We start from the raw sequence: 18727 nt of genomic DNA on the forward strand, positions 1-18727 counted from the left end.
GTTATGAAATTTCAATGACTATGGAAACAAGAGTGCACCCCCTTTTCTCAATAGTGTGTCCAGTAATGATATGAAACTACTAATCTGTTGCCTAGGCAGGTGGGTATTTGTTCCATTGTATCATTTTGACCTTTTTTCAAACTTTGACAAGAAAACTATTAGAAGCCAGTCAAAGGGAGAGTGTTCCGTACAGTTAATCATATGGAATTATACACGCACCGTTGGGAACTCTAGTTGATTCGTTGTATTTTTCAAGCGTATTCATGGAACCCATCCCCAAACCATAAGATATCGTCGTTTCCGAAAGTCTCTGTAAATCTTGACATGTAAAATAGGTGTTAGACAGTGTGTGTCCTTATTTACTGAACGAGAACCAAGGGTCCTGTTTCACAACGCTTGACTTAGATATTGTAACGTTTCCCGTAGTATTCGTACTTCTTATACTACAACACAGACTTACGATAGTCGTAACACGATGAGAGCTTTGTGAAACGGGGCCCGGGACTCTACGTGGCAAACCATGTCTCGGGCGACATGACCCTCACCAAATGTACTGAGGTGGAAGTTCAAAAACCGTGTACAGCCCAAGATTTGCACTTTCCGGAGCTAGTCATGTAGTGTTAATAGACATGCATGGCCCTGTACCCTGGAAAGAGGTCATAGTCTAGTGTATTTTGCAGTGTGCACTAAGTTACGTTGCGATTACATCCTGTTATCGGCTTTGTGAGCTTCAGGCGTCAACAGCCTGTTGTGTATCATCTCCATGATACACTTCCCAACACGTCTTTTTGTAGATGGTGAATAATATCTCTAATTATTAATTAATTGTAATGTATGCTGTGAGAATTATTAAAGTCATTGTGAAAGTTCACATTAATAGTTAAGCAGGATCTTGACAAGGTCGTGTCTATCAATCGGTTTTGCATACAATACAATATCAGAGTATTCATAAACTTGTAAACATGTGAACGCAACACATACATCATGACTCTTGCTTAACTCTATTTAATTCCCAAATTATCTCAATGTTTATGTTCTATAACAGAACATGTTAGAGCATAGTTATATGAATCACTTGAGGAAAGTGAGAAGTGAATTAATCATTATCGGCATAACATTCGTCTTGAAGGAGAGCATCCAGCTCACTATAGATGTGCAACATGGTAACCTCACTCCATTTTCAGTGTATACATCCTGATTAGCTAATTCCCCATTTTAATGCACGTGCCTAGACAACCTGACCTCCACTTCAGTGCATGTGCCTAGACAACCAGACCCCCATTTCAGTGCATGTGCCTAGACAACCAGACCCCCACTTCAGTGCATGTGACTAGACAACCAGACCCCCACTTCAGTGCATGTGCCTTGACAACCTGACTCCCACTTCAGTGCATGTGCCTAGACAACCAGACCCCCACTTCAGTGCATGTGCCTAGACAACCCGACTCCCACTTCAGTGCATGTGCCTAGACAACCAGACCCCCACTTCAGTGCATGTGCCTTGACAACCAGACCCCCACTTCAGTGCATGTGCCTAGACAACCCGACCCCCACTTCAGTGCATGTGCCTAGACAACCAGACCCCCACTTCAGTGCATGTGCCTTGACAACCAGACCCCCACTTCAGTGCATGTGCCTAGACAACCCGACCCCCACTTCAGTGCATGTGCCTAGACAACCCAACTCCCACTTTCAGTGCATGTGCCTAGACAAACCCAACCCCACTTCAGTGCATGTCTCTTGACAACCAGACTCCCACTTCAGTGCATGTGCCCAGACAATCAGACTCCCACTTCAGTGCATGTGCCTAGACAACCAGACTCCCACTTTCAGTGCATGTGACTAGACAAACCCACCCCCACTTCAGTGCATGTGTCTTGACAACCCCACCCCCACTTCAGTGCATGCGCCTAGTCAACCCGACCCCATTACAGTGCATGTGCCTAGAGAACCCGACTCCCACTTCAGTGCATGCGCCCTGACAACCAAACTCCCACTTCAGTGCATGTGACTAGACAACCAGACTCCCATGTCAGTGCATTTTTTTATCCCCTGGACTCTCAAACCTTGACTGCTGTTTGAAGCTAGTTACTTCTGTTTCGTGAAAACAATGACATTAAGAGCAGATATCACTTTATCACTTGTCTTTGCACGTTTTTCAATATCGTAACCATGTCTCAAAACAGGTGACTGTATATTATGTTTATATCATCAAACACAATACAACCTTTTAATCATGAAAGAATAACATTATAGTACAAGATTTAACCTATTGGTCACATGATCAAAACGGGTCCGGGTAATGAGACGGGTGCTCTGGTCAATTCATAACGCACCCGTCCCGGTATCCGGGTTACCCGCCCCACACCTAAATCTCAGTTCTCTTCCTCGAAAATATGGATTGGTCATGAGATTCCTCTGTGAACATGCCAACCAAATCATAATTGTAATCAAACTCAGAAAAGACTACCTAGCCATAGCATAAGTACCAGTACCGGAATGGGAAATATCAGGAAGGTTTTTCTACAGTCGCCACCTCAGTCACTTGAAGTGTAGGTCGATGCTGATTGTGTGTATCACTTTGTTGCCGTGCCCAGACTCGATTGTTTAAAGACATCCGCCATTTAGATAGAAAATTGCTGAGTACAAGAAGTACTTGAGTACCTTACTTGAGGATGGGATCCACTTTCTTTTTATTTTGCTCGTGATATATACCATGACATTGGGGCTCAAGTACTGAACTTACCTCAATACATTTCAGATGAAAAGAAGTTTATATAGTCTGGTTCATAATTATTGAGAATTTTTCTTCTTACTTTGAGCTATCCTAACACCTCAACTGATACTTAAAACTAAGTAATGGTATAAGGGAGGTAACTCATCTTGGCCTACTGATTATAGTACAATTAGAGTTACCTCCCCTGAATTTGTAGCAGACGTCATTTTCCACTGTCAACAATGTCTGCTGAAGATAAAAGCACCAATTCTCACGAAATGTGCACCAATGGTGTAATGTCGTGTCGATGACATTTAAGTTAATTATATGTGCTTTCTTGGGCTTTACTATGACTTTCATCACAAAGTTACACGTAGAGCCACTTATTCATACTCATAGGGTACGTAGATTTAGTGTTTAGCACAATACTTATCATTATAAACACCTCATTTCACTCATTTTACCCATGTCGCACAATGGGGGTAGTCTAATAAGTCCTTATCGCTTGATCACTATATTCACTGTACTTCAGGGGAGACTGCATCATGGAGACCTTCGGTGCATGTAATATTGACAGACATATACCTCTTTCAAACACCTCACCACAAGAAAAAAATGTGTGCGTTGACATGTTGTCCCCAATTTTCTGTAATCTTCGATACATTTGTTTTGTTTTGAACTTAAACATGTAAAAAGTACAAAGTAAAAGATACATAATGGTCAAAGAATTTGCAAAATGCTCAACAAATTCATATGTAGGCTGTAATTTCATCCCTTAAAGATGCTTTTTTTTTTTGCCGCTGTGCCTATAGTTACTGGAAGAGAGGTTTGTTTTAAGCCTGTAATCTACGATACTGGCCTGCTGTCAGTATCGCACAGTCTGCAGGTGTCTCCACCCCATGTATGGAATTGATGACCAATATACACATACCTTATGCCCTGATTGGAGTCAAATGACACATTATTTGAAAATGTTAATTTAAGTTAAATAAATTACAAGTGTAATTTTCGTGATGTAATTTTCGTTACCACATTTGAGACCTTGTATCCAAGATCCTGGTTTATGATGGTATGCATGACGGGAATGTTTCCTTGTGCAAATGGGAGTTACATCCCTTTGTGAAAATCGCGGTTTAGAGCGGCCATTACACTTTTACGTGAAGAATACGATTTTGAAAAAGTTGAATGACGGAAGGTGTTCTCTGATTGACTATCAACCAACGAAACGGTATGTAAAGTTGTCAATGTATATCTGTATACCATCATAGGTTTTTTGTTCATACATAAAGTCCTTTCCTATTTGTAGTTTTTGGAAATATTAAACAGTGCACCAAGCACACTGATGGTAACGTGATTACGGATGACTGGACTTTTGAAACAAACTTACATCTACACTGTTGAAGGATTATTGTTGAAAGTCCCTTGGTTGTGGTTTCGTATAGCCCTTTATGCAATGAACTTAATGTTTGTATATATATGCGGCACAAAGAAGGCGTTTATTTATACTACACAGTGTAGTAAGGATGAGTAACGAAGATTACAAATATTTCAGAATAAGGTATTCCCGTCCAATTCCAAAGCTGCAGAGACATGTACGTCCATATTTCTAAGCTGGAACACGTCCTCCAGGCTATTGTCTGTTTTCATTGACGATATTTAGCCTTATATGTACGAAACCTATCAGGTTTTGTTTTGCGTTTTCTAAACAACGAACATTACATGCATGGTAACGAAGCTTACACTTTCGATTGTTTATTCCTTTTGAGTACACAATGACACAAAGTTCACTTAATGCTTACATCTTTGCAGAGGGAACATGGGAAAGACAAGGGCCGAGATTCAGAGAGACTACAGAAGGAGGAAGATAGAGAAAGAAGGGGAGAATTATCACAGAAAGGAGAGAGAACGAATGAGAAAATATTATGTTCCAATATCGGAAAGATCACAGAAAGATGTAAGAAAGAGACGTCAAGATGTCCTGAGGTGGGTTCAGAAGCACAGACAGAAGAAAAGAGAAGTAAAGGAAGGAGATACTGCGGGTCATAATTCTACTGTGAGATCAGAGTTAGAAGAGGATGAAAATCAAGTGAGCAGCACGGTTCCCACTCCAAATCCACTAGTGGTACGGTTACCCTTTGTCTCTCCAGACAGGACCAGGACAAGAACAAGGATTAGCAGGATATCTGCCAGACAGAGGAAACAAATCAACAAGCTCACAGCCATGAATAGAGATTTGATGAGAAAGTATAAAAGGGTCAGCAAGAGGTACGAGAGGACGATGAAGAATATGACAGCTGTCCAAATCGATCCAGTTGCAAGCAAGTCATCTGAATCTTCATCTAATGTTACACCTAGGAAGAGAACTGATGGAGAATTAAGGAACAGCGGCATTAGTCCATCAAAACTGCCTAAGGTTATTGTGTGAAAAAACTACTCCTGGCCAACGTTGTAAGTGATGAGCTTAAATGTGCCAGGCAGGAGACTGGCATAAAGGGAAAACAAGTGATTAACCAGATTGTCTCAGGCGAAATTGTGAAGAAATACCGAATGAAACGTGCTTTTAGTCGGAATGTAGGCATGAACAGAAGAACTCTTCGTATTAGCTCCAAAACTTGCTTTGTTCAAAAGAAACGGCGCTTGCAGGTCCTGCATGAAAAGGCAAAGATGTCAGTTGAACACTTTTTGTCTAGAGACGACAACAGTCGACAGATGCCAGGGAAGGCAGACAAAAAGAAAATTGATGATGAAACTAGACAACGTAAAGTATTGACAGACAATCTGAAGAACTTGTTCTTGAAGTACACATCAGAATCACAGGAATGGAAAATGTCCTTTGCTACATTCTGCCGCCTGCGTCCCAGACATTTTTCACTCACAAAGTACACATAAAAAAACAGATGCCTGTGCCAAAAACATCAAAACATGGCTCTGCTTCTGAAAGCTGCTAGAACTGCAGGGGTTGATGTTCCACCTAATCCAGAAGATTATGCCAGAAAGGTTAAGGAGATTGATTTGAATTCTCTCTTGTCCTGTATCCAAGAGAGAGATGTTGCCTTCGAGCAGTGGCAAAAAGTTGATTGTGGTGATGGCAAGAAGAGGATGAAAGTGATTGAAAGGCATCTTAGCAAGACAGACTTTTGTTCCTTTGTCCACAAAAACACTGCTGAGTTTCTCGAACATTCAGTCAGAATAAAGGAGCAGTACAAAGCACTAAATGATCTGAAACACGCACTTCGTTCGGGACATGTTATTGTCCAGATGGATTTTGCAGAGAATTATACCTGTTATAACGCTGATGAAATCCAGAGTGCTTACTGGAATGCCTGCTCTATCACTCTGCACCCAACTGTGGTATATTACAGATCAGCATCAGGGGAACTGAAACACACGAGCTACATGTTTGTTTCAGATGACATCGGACACAATGCAGGAACTGTCTTCTCATTTCTGAAACGTTTAATTCCAAAACTCAAGAAGGATACTGGCGATCTTCAGTGGATCCATTATTGGACAGACAGCCCGTCCTCCCAGTATCGCAACAAAACTGTCTTCTTCTTAATATCTGACCACCAAAACTTACTTGGGATACCTGCAACCTGGAACTACTTTGAAACAGGGCATGGGAAGGGTCCATGTGACGGAGTGGGGGGAACTGCAAAGAGGATGGCAGAGTTGTCTGTTCGACAGAAGAAGTCTGTCATCCAGGATGCCGACGACTTCTTTAAATGGGGATCTGAGAACCACAAAAGCTGCACCTATGTCTTCGTTAATAGTGACGAGATCGGTGCTGTCAGGGAGGAACTTAAGGAACTGACTAAGGATACAGTCCCGTTGAAAGGTACCATGAAGATTCATGCAGTCATTGGAACATCAAAAGGAAACATTATGGCTAGACCCACATCTTGCTACTGTTCTATGTGTCTGGATGATAATTACCACACTGACTGGTTACCTTCCTCCATCTTGAAGACCACAGCTCCACGACCAGGTGTTGTTACACCAGAACCTTTAGTGATACCACCGGTAGAACATACAGCAGAGCCTTCATCAGAACATCCAACATATCTGGAACACACTGATCCTGAGCAGAAGGAAGCTACTGCTACACATCACCCTCACACAGTCGTACCTAACAGTGGTGACTTCATTGCTGTTGTGTATCAAGGAAATTGGTATCTTGGAGAGGTTAAAGAGGTGGACCCGGACGACAGTGATTGTCTTGTATCATTCATGCAGAAAACTGGAGGATCAAATCATTTCAAGTGGCCACAACGTTTGGATGAAATCTGGGTGTCCTTTAAGGATATTCTTTGCACAGTCCATCCCCCTCAAGCCATTGGTCGTTATCGGCGCACGTATAAACTAACATCTCTTGATGAAGCAGACATTACCAAGAGTTTCAGAAATGTGTTGTAATTTACTATACCATACCAAAAAACAGTTAATTTGACTTTTTCGGGATATTTGACAGAACTGATTAGATGTCCTTTACAGCATGATTCATTAGTTACTTGATTACATTTCCTCTTGTTGTCTCGTTGTATTTCAGAAACCTGAAATTTTCGTTTCTAACAGTGGAAATCTACAAGACATTTTCAGAATTGTCGACAAATTGTTATTTTCATTATTCCGCAAATGTTTTTTAAACAATGTTTTTGTTGATGCGTTGAGATTTACCATTATATAAACGTTTGTTTGGTAGATATATGTAGGCTCGGGCTAACTGAAGTGAAAGTGATGCTATCCATGCACACAACTTCTTGAGAACACAAGTTGTTGTTTTGAATGAAGCTGTGTCCTATCTCCGATGACAGAACACATATTCACATGTCCTGTTCATATATCCTGACTCCAGGTAGTTAGGAAGACAGTAATGTCACCTGTGTAATTGCTTTATACAGAAATTACCGGCATGTGAATGCATTCGATGTGCGTAACGTAAATTACTCTAAGAAAAATTAGGGGTCAGCTATAACCAACAGCACAGAATTTACTTTCAGAGTTTGAGTCCTGAATATTCATATGTTTACTTTTAGAATGGTGTACTTACACCATGTTAATTTACAAAATAAAATATTGTAGTTGACTTTTCACAAGTTTGTTATGTTTAATGGTGCACATTTCGTGAGAATTGGTGAAAAGAAGGTTGATTTTTGAGTTGTGTAATCAAGGAATTGATGATGTAAATACATTGGCAGAGAGAACAGGAACTCCTCTTTCTACTGTGTATAGGATTAGGAAGAATTTTAAAGAGGGAAAGGATTTTGGGCACCAGAAAGGAGCAGGGAGACCCAGAAAATTGGACTTCTCAGATCGCGTCCGGCTGGGAATTTTAGCGTCTAAAAAGCAAAGGGCAAGCATCTCCAACATCAGGTATGAAATGATAGAAAGGGGATCAACAGTTGTATCAAAATCTACAGTTAGAAGAAATTTGATTGATCTTGGATGGGAGAAAAAGACTGGAATTCCTTCTCCTCTCATGAAACAAGAACATAAAGACAGGCGTGTTGAGTGGTGTTTGGCACATGAAAACTTTGACTGGGAAAATGTGATTTTTACTGATGAAAGCTCCATATGGGTATATCCCAATAATGTGAAAATATGGACAAAGTCTGCGTCAGCACCGTTGTATCGACGACCTAAATACAGCCCAAAGTTTCATGTATGGGGAGGGATATCCTTATTAGGAACGACCCCGCTGTGTGTGTTTGAGGGAAATCTGACAAGTCAACGCTACACTAACATATTAGATAATTTTCTCCTTCCAAGTGCACATGTGTTTTATGGAAATGGCTGGATTTTGCAGCAAGATAATGATCCTAAACACACCGCAAAACATGCCAAGCAGTGGTTTCAGGAGACAAATGTGACTGCATTACCATTTCCTGCATATAGTCCTGACTTAAATCCTATTGAGAACATTTGGGGGATGATGAAGGAATGTGTGAATCAAAAGGGGTTGACTAAAATTGAAGACATGAAGAGAGAAGTGGTCCAATACTGGGACAGCATAACTCACGAGACACTAACCTCTCTGATAGGAAGTATGCCTACCCGTCTTAGACTGTGCCGGGAAACTCAAGGAGACTTGATAAAATATTAAATTGTTACCTACACAACATGAAAAGGTCAGTTCACTTTCACAATACATTCAATTTCATCTGATTTGTTCTCGTTTAATAATATGAAATGCTTTAGCTATTCTCAATAATTTTGAACCATACTGTACATATAATGAATTGTGAAAATAAGTTTTCATTGGCAGAATATATCTTTAAGGCCTCAGCTCTGAGACAGAAGTACTGCTTCCCCTGAAAGAAGGGAGATAACCCAGACTCATTCCACATTGTTAACTGTTCATCATTGTTTCATTATCAGTCGCTTTCTATGTTCAATGTATCATGCAGTCTATATCATAGAAACTTGTGTAATATTTATTACATATTCTGTACACTTTCCCACTAAATGTGTATACAGTTTGTGTCCATTCGCTTAAGGCACCTAATTTATTAGTGCATACTAAATCGAGCAATTTCAATATATATAAGGTCGACAAAGTAATTACCACCTTCATAAGACAAGGCCTCCGTGTAAAATCGGGTTTATTCAAAATAAGCATATGTAGTTACATGTACGACAAACACGTTAAACAATCGCATTGTTTAAATGCAGCTTTAATATGTGTGTGTATAATCTTACCTGACATTCATTCAGACAGACAAATGTTTTATTCAGTATGGAGGACAAAGGTCCATAATGAAAATACATTACAGAGACAAAATAAGCGCATACAAAAATGCTTATGTTTTGGCAGTTGCAGCTGTAGCGGTATGCATACAAATTAAAAATGAAAATGTACAAACAGTTATGATAATATTTTGTTTAACATTTATTTAACACACACACACACACACACACACACACACACACACACACACACACACACACACACACACAACACTTTCAAGACATGATTTGGTTTGTTACGTGGCGGAAGAACTTACACTCGAACATAAAGGCAAACCAAGTTTTCGTTTTTCTTTCAAGGTATAATAAGTTTAGCATGGCACCGAAACTGTTGTTATACACTGTGAATCATCGCGAGAGGAAAACCAAAAGTGATTCAGGTCTCAAACCATTATGTGTATAAGTTTCTGATATAAAAATTGAAATAATCCAACACACCGAAAATGATTAATTGAATGAATAACGACACAGCTGCTTTAACAACAGTTTCTCTAATGTGTTCTTATCATAACAGGACTGAAGATGCCTCCCCCTCTGACTCAGCATCTTGGAGATACTTTCAGCTTGATATCCTTTTCAGGTTGAAGGAAGTTGGACACCTTAAACGTCAATACTTCCTGGAAACAAACGATATATATATCTATATCTATATCTATCTATCTATCTATCTATCTATCTATCTATATATATATATATATATATACCTGTTGATCATTACCTTTAACCACGTAATTATGAAGAAAGTGTGCGTATTATGTTGAAGGATTTCAGAATTAAATTTGGGCTATTTAATGTTATGACTGTAAACAAAGACTTATCAGTTGGACATGAATATGACAATATGATGCTTGTACAGGTTCGTCCGTCTTTACAATTAGATTATGTACCCACACCGTGTTGAATAGATTAGGTTCAATGCTTGAAACAGACTTCTGATAACCCGAAAATGTATTACTAGTATTTTCCTATAAGCGACGTAAACAACAAGTAAAATCACGCGAGGAACATATAGTGAACTGCAAAAGAAACGCCACCTTTCAAAACCAAATTTCCAATTTTGTCCTTACAAGGTGGCGTTTGTATTACGATTGTGTCGTTGTGTTAACAGGTTTTTCACACCAAACTGACAGTGACATGTTATCAGTGTGTTTCTTGATGAAAAAGCATATCGTCCAAACGCATCTATAAAGGCAGACGTCATGAAAGGTTTCGAATGACATTCGTAAAAATGATGCGAACGGATAACGTGACAACCCTACCAATGAAAATGTGACCAAACCCTAAACTGATCATTCTTGTTTTGATAGAGAAATTAAGCCATGGAACGATTGCAAGTTCGCCAGACTGTACGGAGGGTAGGCAATCATTTTGATGTTCACGTTAATGTTCATATTGTGGTTCTGTCCTCACCGGTCGTCACTGCCCAAACCGATTGCAATGGACAATTCAACATCGAAATTGGCGTTATCCAGATTGGAGTACCATGTTTTTTCAGATAAAAGCCGACATCGTGTTTCGGCATGGCAAGATCAGAGCATGGCAAGATCAGAGCATGGGAACAGTTTCCAACGCGTGTATAGTTGAAAGAGTCTCGTGGAGCGGCCAAAGCATCATGATTCGGTGCAGTCGGTCTAAGCCAGAAAGGTGGCCCCTGAACCTCGGTCACGGATGAGGAAATGGCGTGATAGTTGTTCGCTATACTGACCAAGACATGAGACCCCACATTGTACCACATTTTGGACGTCACAGAAACCTTACCTCCCAGCAACACAACGCATGTGCCCACACTTCGAGAGCAACATTGGACTTTCTCATGCAACATGACATCCAAACCCTGCATTCAGCCAGAATGCATTCAAGTCCAATAGAACACCTTTGGAACGAGATTCAGAGACGACTGAATGACCTCCTTCGTCAACCGGCTACTTCATTCCATGTACAGCCAATACAACGCCGTCATCGATGCCCACGGTAACCACACACGGTACTGAACTTTAGGTATCGTAATGATACCGGTCTTAGTAATTCTGTTTATGTGAACTTTAATTGTAAGTCCTGAAAGTGTGTTAACTCTAATAGTAATTCCCGAAAGTGCGTTAACCATAATTGTCAAGTCTGAACGCATTTTTCTGTTTTGGTTGAAGGCTAATGAAGGTATTTGCGTTATGAATACAATATTTCAGTGAAAGGATTATAGTGATGCCTTAAGTAAGCAGTGCGCCCTCCGAAAATATTTCTATAGGATGGGAAAGTTGGTCATTAAATGGCAACTATGCAACGTTTTACGTCAAGGAATGTCTGTATGTGGATATACTTTAAGGATTTGTCTACAACATGAAACATGTGTAATCCCGAACGCTACGTGAGAAAATGGGCACTGGTAAAATGTCTCAGATGAGATGAGATCATTATTTCTGCTTGCCTTCTTAGTTTCATTCCTTGTGCTGACGATGCAGATGGCAATCTTTGAAATGACGAATAATGTAGGTGCCTGCATCGAGATGAACAGACTAAGTACGCACATCGTGATGAACAAACTAGGTTCCTACATCGTGATGAATGCGCACGTACATTCTCAAGAACAGACTCAGTAGATCGTGTAATATATCATGATAATGATACCTGTGTGTCCGGCCTACGTTCAAACTTCACAGCTCTTAGAACATGCACCAGGGCTATTTTGGCCTCAACCAGAGCCAGACGCATCCCAATACAGTTTCTTGGACCGTATCCGAACGCCAAGAAAGACAATGGGTTGGACGTTTCTTCATGTCTGAAAAATCACAGCAAATAAAAGGTTGAATAATGTGCGGACTGCATTGATTACGTACCCTCAGGCATTCGGTCTGAAAATATATAAATGCTTAATTTTAATATTTTTATGTTCATGTTTTGCTGAGAGATTCCGAAAAATTAGTTTGGTATTCAGTGTTTCTGTCTTGTTCTAATTTGAAACAGAACTTGAAGCTAAGAAAGAGGATCTGTTGAACCACACTGAGCTGAGAAAGGAGGTCTGTTGACGCACGTCATGTCGGAAGAATGCCACAGCAAATACTGAATAAACTGTGGACTGCATAGATGAAATATCTTCAGTCATATATTACACACAATCTGCCAGGAAATGAAAAAGCATAGTCTTAAATGTATTTGATTTTAACGACATCCTCTTTGTTGATACAATCAAATAAATGGAGTTTTTGCCGTGGCACATTGTTTGTGAGAAAATGAATGAGCACATGTTCAGTCTATACGCGGGTCATTACAGCAGTACCATTAGATACATATCGCGGGTGGAATTACCTTTCAGGTTTGAAGGAATGTGGGTCCTTGAAAAGCCTAGGGTCCCTTTGCAGTGCAATTGTTGGCACGAATACAGTTTGGCCCTCATAGATTGTCACACCTTTGATCTTAATATTCTCAGAAGCTCTGCGACTTAATCTGAAATAAACGATCAATTCTAGATCTTTCATAATATGAGCTTCACAACATATACCGTTTTACCACTTGACATGTGGCCGATAATATGACACATAAGTGTATGCAGGACATGTTTTGCCATTCACAAGGTTTTACGAGACTGTCGGAAACACTTTCGAACTACTGTCGCTTTCCCGAGGAAATTCCGAGGTAAGAATATATATATATGTATGTGCCCACTGTCAAAATGACTCCACACGCATGCAGTATGTCTCACGGTCCCTGAACCACATTATGTTCCGTAATGCCTAATACTCCCTGCAATACTATGGCCCTAAATCAAGAAATTCTACATTTCCATGTAAATAGGTTCAAATGTATGTATGTATGTATGTATGTGTGTGTGTGTGTGCGTGCGTGCGTGCGTGCGTGCGTGCGTGTCTTATGCATACATGCAAGTTTTGGGATTAGAGCGTCTGATCGCTGCTTTATAGATAATAAAAATGTCCCTTTCATGCTTTTCATGTTTGCAAGTAGACATACTTCATTTGACCATCAACAATGTCTATATTATTAATCTCCCTCAAAGTCAATACTTTGTGTCCAGTGTTCATATCCAACACATTGGGAACCTGTCCTGACTGGCTTGAATTGCTCCATGTTTCGTACACTTACGCAATAACTGGTGGGTAGAGTCTGAGCGTCTCTGAGATGACGTTGTCCAGATACTTCAATTTCCCAATGTTGTCATAGTTTGGTTCCTCCTGAATTAGAGGAAACAAGAGGTTTGCTGCTGCCCAGCACCTGATATGGAAGATTCATCGAGGGTTTCAAAACGCAGACCATTATTAACATTGGTTTTTCTCTGTCTGAGCAAGTATACTTATATACCGCGAGTATACCGTGAGTATACCGCGAGGTACAACGCCCATAAAACAAACAGTGACTTACGAAAGATACATGTGAACATGCTCTCATTCTCAAATTCCTGTGACGATCCTAACTCTATGCCTGGAGACATCGTCACTTTGGTATCGTATTTCCAGTTGTCACTGTATTTGGCAATGGCAGTAATGTTTTCGAATGAATTCCTTGAGAGCGCGTGTGTTCGTTATATCATACATGTAGGGTTCATACTGACATTTCCAAGCATTTCTCTGATTTCATTATAAGCCTTCTCCTGTACATCCGGGTTCATGGCGAGATTGTAGGATGCAAAAGTCAGAGTGGAAGCCGTTGTTTCGTATCCGGCAATGAAAAACAATGTCCCTTGGCCAACTATTTCATCCGTTGTTAAACCTGTAAAAGTAATCTTAAGGTGGGATATGCATACAGAGTTTTCTATCAGACACCGAACGCCACTCTCAACAGACTACATTACAGGTATAACTTAGAACCAGCCAGTGAACAGTCTAGTCCGGATTGAAGATTGATGATGATATGCAATATATTACGTCACTCCCCGCCACCTGATATACTGTCTAAAGCCACGATCACATTCAGCATGCTCAGAAGTGTTTCTGTACTCACGTCTGACTGTATGTTTCCCCATGGCCTCACCACTGGCTGTATCACCGTTTTCTTGTTTAGCACCATTGTCTGTTATCTCAGCGTCCACCAAGAGCTGCAGGAAGTCGACTCTCTGCTGAAAATACGATCTCCTTTCATGAGTGAATCTTATCAACATTCTTAACATTGATGTTAATAGATCTGATATAGGCTGAATTAATGGAGAATGCTGTAAATACCATATGCTTTCTGGGTGTTGTGAATGCATATAAATTGAATATAGGTTTTGTTAAGGCATAATGATATCATGAGGCGATACGCTGACGAGACAATCAGACTGTGGAATGGAATCACTTGATAATCATGACCTACTATTAGAACGTTGAAAGCAATTTACATATATGTATTATCTTCATGAATGTTGATTTGACAAACATAATTTTCATAGCTGCTTCTATTTAGGCAACATTGTTACTTACTGTTTATTCAGTACGTATATCCGGCATGTTTTTACGATACTTCAAGTGAGCAAATGAAGATTTCACTGTCTTACGAAATATGACTATCATGCTACTCCATAATGTTTATCATAATTTTTTTTATAAGAAATGATTAGGTGGTTCTTGGGTCAAGTAAAATATTTACTAATCTATTTGCACACTCATATATCTGGACCACAGGGAAATAGACCACAATAAAGAGACGGAGCTCGACAGTTATACTTCTCGAATTTCCTTTGAATCGTTCTGTCGCTGTTTGATCATTTCCGTGATGTTTGCTTGAAAAAAGTTTATAACGCTGTTCGGAAGAAATTCAACTGCAGTCTTTCGGATAACCCATGCCAATGGTGGAAAAACACCTGTGAAAGAGAAACATGATTGAATTCTGTTTCAGAGATTGTGGGCTTGGAAAATATTTAGTGTGAGATGGTTTTCCGAAGCCAACGCTTGTTCCAAACGTCGACAGGCGGGTTCGGGTGTTTCTTTAAAGTATGTCAGTGTACGCCAGATGTGTAGATCGATGTTCATGATGCCAATCACTGGCGTGTCCGGTCCAAACACGATTATTTACAGATCACCATCAATGGAAGAAATATTTAATTTTTTTTCAGTGCGACGTAAAACGCCAATGACAATGTCCTTTCAAACCTTGCCATATTGGAAAGACAGAAGTACCAAACGCCTAGCTCATCGTCGGGATGTATGAACTCTTTTTGATTCTTCAAACGTTCGAAAATATTTACAAAATCTGGATGCGATGGATGTCCTCTCAACAGCCAAAGAAGGTTCATCACTGGAAGGCTGAACCGTCGGAAGTTAATCTGCTAATTATTGCGCTCTTTCTCGTCCCCAATAACCTTCTAGCTTAAGTTTAAACACATGATAATGATTCCATTTGACGGAAATATTTTCTGTAAATGTAAGACCGTTCTTCCCTGTTCCGTGATTTTTGACACGATCTTTTGACATTATATTGGTGACCCTTGTAATGACCCCCTCCTTATGTTTACGAAGCTTGGAAATTACAAAAGAGCCATGAAGATTTCTTCATGTCCAATCATTACTTTTACTGTTACATTATTCACTGTTATGGGTTAAAACACTTGTGTAAATTGTGTCAATGTCTTATACGTTCCTTTAGTAAACATAAAACAATCCATTCCCTCGTGCTGAAATTAAGCATCGTTATAAGTGCACATCTCATACCGTTGTGTTAAAAAGAAATATCGTTACACGTGCATATCCTATACCCTCGTGTTGAAAACAGATATCAATTTCAGTGCATATACCACAGGTATATAAGTGAATATACCATAGCCGTTTGATCAAAACTGATACGTCATAATTGCACATCCCATACCCTATACTATACGTGTGGTAGAACGAACTGTATTTCTTAATCATAGCCATGTATGTCATATGTGAATAACCTGATCAGTATGACTTTGAGTGAATAAAGGTTCTGTTCTGTTGGTTTATATCACATGACCCAGATAGTACGTACGCTAAAAGCGTCTGAGGTCTGCATTACCTCCGGGTCACAGGGGCCTGTAATCATCAAGGTATGTACTGTCACAGACGGGGTCTTAGCACTATGAACGGAAAGGGATATAACGAGGTCGACACACCAAGTTCATGTCAGGGCGAATTTAGCTGAAAAAAGCCAGGGAGTTCGTGGCTCATAGCCCCTGACTCATTTAAAAAGCAGCCGGGATGAAGGAACAGTTTTTTATGCATAACCAAATCAATACCTTCGAAGATTATTCCCAACTAGTGCCCAGTGACAAGAACAGTCAACTAAAGACATATCAAGTAGTGCTCAAAAGAAAGTATACCGCAGTGTGTTTGGCCACGCTCAAACGAAAAAAACAACATATAAATATGAACATCTGTTTAATTTCAATAAGAATGTACACATTTCATTTCATACAAATTCGAAAGTACCGTTTGACACTGAAACACACGTGGTACCTTACTCTGAGCATTTACACAGATCAGCAAGGCGGTTTTCACTGTAAAATGTCATCCAGTGTTGAATCAACAGTAAATGGAAGTGGCTTCAGTACTCCAAAACCTGTCAACGCATTGATGACGTAAGAAGAGGAATGACGTCAGACCTGATCCATTCCCATTCCTGACGGTGACATTCTTGTGTCTTCCTCCATGAGGCAAGTGTCGCTGGTAGTTTTCTGATGTGACGATCCAGGTAGTCTCTATCGTATTAATGTCGGGAGAACATGCTGGCAAGAGCTGAACAACGTTAGTGTTGTGCAGAAAGTCGTTCGCCAGTTGCCTGCTGGAAGAAGCCTTCAGTTATCTTGTTGGTAGACAATGCCACGTGGTTGTTGCTGGATACATTTCAACCCATTTGTCTCAAAACTTCACTCCTGGAAATTCGAACATTTAGTTTGCCATGAAAAGTCACAAGTCTCGTTTTGCGATCGCCACAGATCTCTCACTACACCATCACGCTACCGGCTCCGAACGTTTGGACTTGCTACTTCGGCGCTAAATGCTAGCCTACTCGTCTGTAAACACGATCCCGGCCGTCAGATGAATTGATCATCACCGGCCGTTGTCGCACGTGGTGGACCACTCTAAGGCCAGTCTGACAAATTGCCTGTTTGTCTTAGTCGTTGCATCAGTCTGATGACAGATGCTTGGGTGCAGACGAAGGTTATAGCGATGGTGTGGTTAGCTCCTCGTTGGGAGACTTTCTCTCCAACCTGACATATTGTTGACTTCTTGTTACTACTGTGCTGTTAGGCTGTTTTATACCGCCACTGTGCACGAGATACATGACAAAATGTCCTTTTGGATTTTTTGCGACTTTTAGGCGATTCATTTATTTATTTCGCCGTTTCTTCCAGGAAAGCATGGGTCTGTCTGACATGGCTCAGTATAGTCACTTCATTTCTATTTTTTTTGTGACAGTTTATGTAACATTTTGCGATGTGTAGTTTCTTTTGAGCACTAGTATATGTATATGATCACAACTTAATTTGATTGTCAATGTTATACAAATTATTTACTCAACCCACAAAAGAGAAGGTGTTTCCTAAAAGGGGGTATGGTGTTGGTCCAGGGATGCCCTGTTTTTCGAAGAAATTGAAGTTCCAGGTTCCATGTCTGAAAAATATGCATCTTTGTATTGCACGAGGTCTAACTAAATATGAAAGGTTCTTAGAAACATTGGTGATGTCGACATGGGGCCTTTCGATTCAAGGCACACTCACAGACTGACAAAATCACAAATAACATTCAAATTTGTATTTCTACTCTTTAAAAGATACACTGTTAAGATCACACAATATGGGACTCATGTAGCGGCACATTATATTTCTTTCCAAAATGTCATCGTTGTGTGATTGTAAACAGCTTCAGCGCCAAAACGCTTTCCCTTGTTTTAGATGCGTTTGAAGAAATATTCGCCAAAACGTCACCAAGAAAAAATACAAAGCAACCTGGACGTGAAATTAAGTGGGAAAACACGCGAAACTGATCACTATGAAAAACAAACGTTGTGTCTAATTTTACCATTCGGGTTTGTCCTGGAAAAGAGGAAATTGTCATGCTACGATTGGGTACCACTAATCGAAACATTAGTATAGGTTGGCTTGAAGCTAAACAGTCGCAATCTGCAGTTGTTCGACATTTCAAGGTTAAACAGAGCACCATATCTCCTTTGGGATCGTTCCCCGTAGACCAGTTCCGACAAAAGATCGCCCGAGAAACAGCCTTCCAAAAGTTACCACCCAAGCCCTGAACCGCTACATCTGTGCTGGTCACTTGCCACAGTCGTTGATACTACACAACACATCCACGGTTTTAGAAGAAT

The 18727-nt window shown here is 40.2% G+C and overlaps 1 protein-coding gene across 1 annotated transcript; it reads right to left on the bottom strand.

The window, feature by feature from the left end:
- Positions 1 to 9301: 9301 nt before the first annotated feature.
- On the bottom strand, positions 9302 to 15242 carry LOC137299108 (cytochrome P450 3A19-like). The gene is made up of 7 exons (XM_067831611.1): positions 15112 to 15242; positions 14411 to 14525; positions 14022 to 14179; positions 13556 to 13644; positions 12764 to 12901; positions 12086 to 12236; positions 9302 to 10080 (listed from the first exon to the last, which is right to left on the bottom strand). The coding sequence occupies exons 1-7, from the start codon at positions 15151 to 15153 to the stop codon at positions 10003 to 10005; spliced, it is 771 nt and encodes a 256-aa protein (XP_067687712.1). The 5' UTR covers positions 15154 to 15242; the 3' UTR covers positions 9302 to 10002.
- Between the last annotated feature and the right edge of the window lie 3485 nt (positions 15243 to 18727).

This window comes from Haliotis asinina, chromosome 10 (genome assembly GCF_037392515.1).
Source record: "Haliotis asinina isolate JCU_RB_2024 chromosome 10, JCU_Hal_asi_v2, whole genome shotgun sequence".
NCBI lineage: Eukaryota > Metazoa > Mollusca > Gastropoda > Lepetellida > Haliotidae > Haliotis > Haliotis asinina.

Excerpts from the sequence above, each read along its gene's own strand:
- LOC137299108 (XM_067831611.1), bottom strand. The coding sequence starts at position 15,153 with ATGATCAAACAGCGACAGAACGATTCAAAGGAAATTCGAGAA. Across the intron at positions 12,902-13,555 it reads CTCTACCCACCAGTTATTGC|ATTAAGTCGCAGAGCTTCTG; the intron begins GTAAGTGTACGA and ends CGTTTATTTCAG. Across the intron at positions 12,237-12,763 it reads CATTCCTTCAAACCTGAAAG|ACATGAAGAAACGTCCAACC; the intron begins GTAATTCCACCC and ends GTGATTTTTCAG.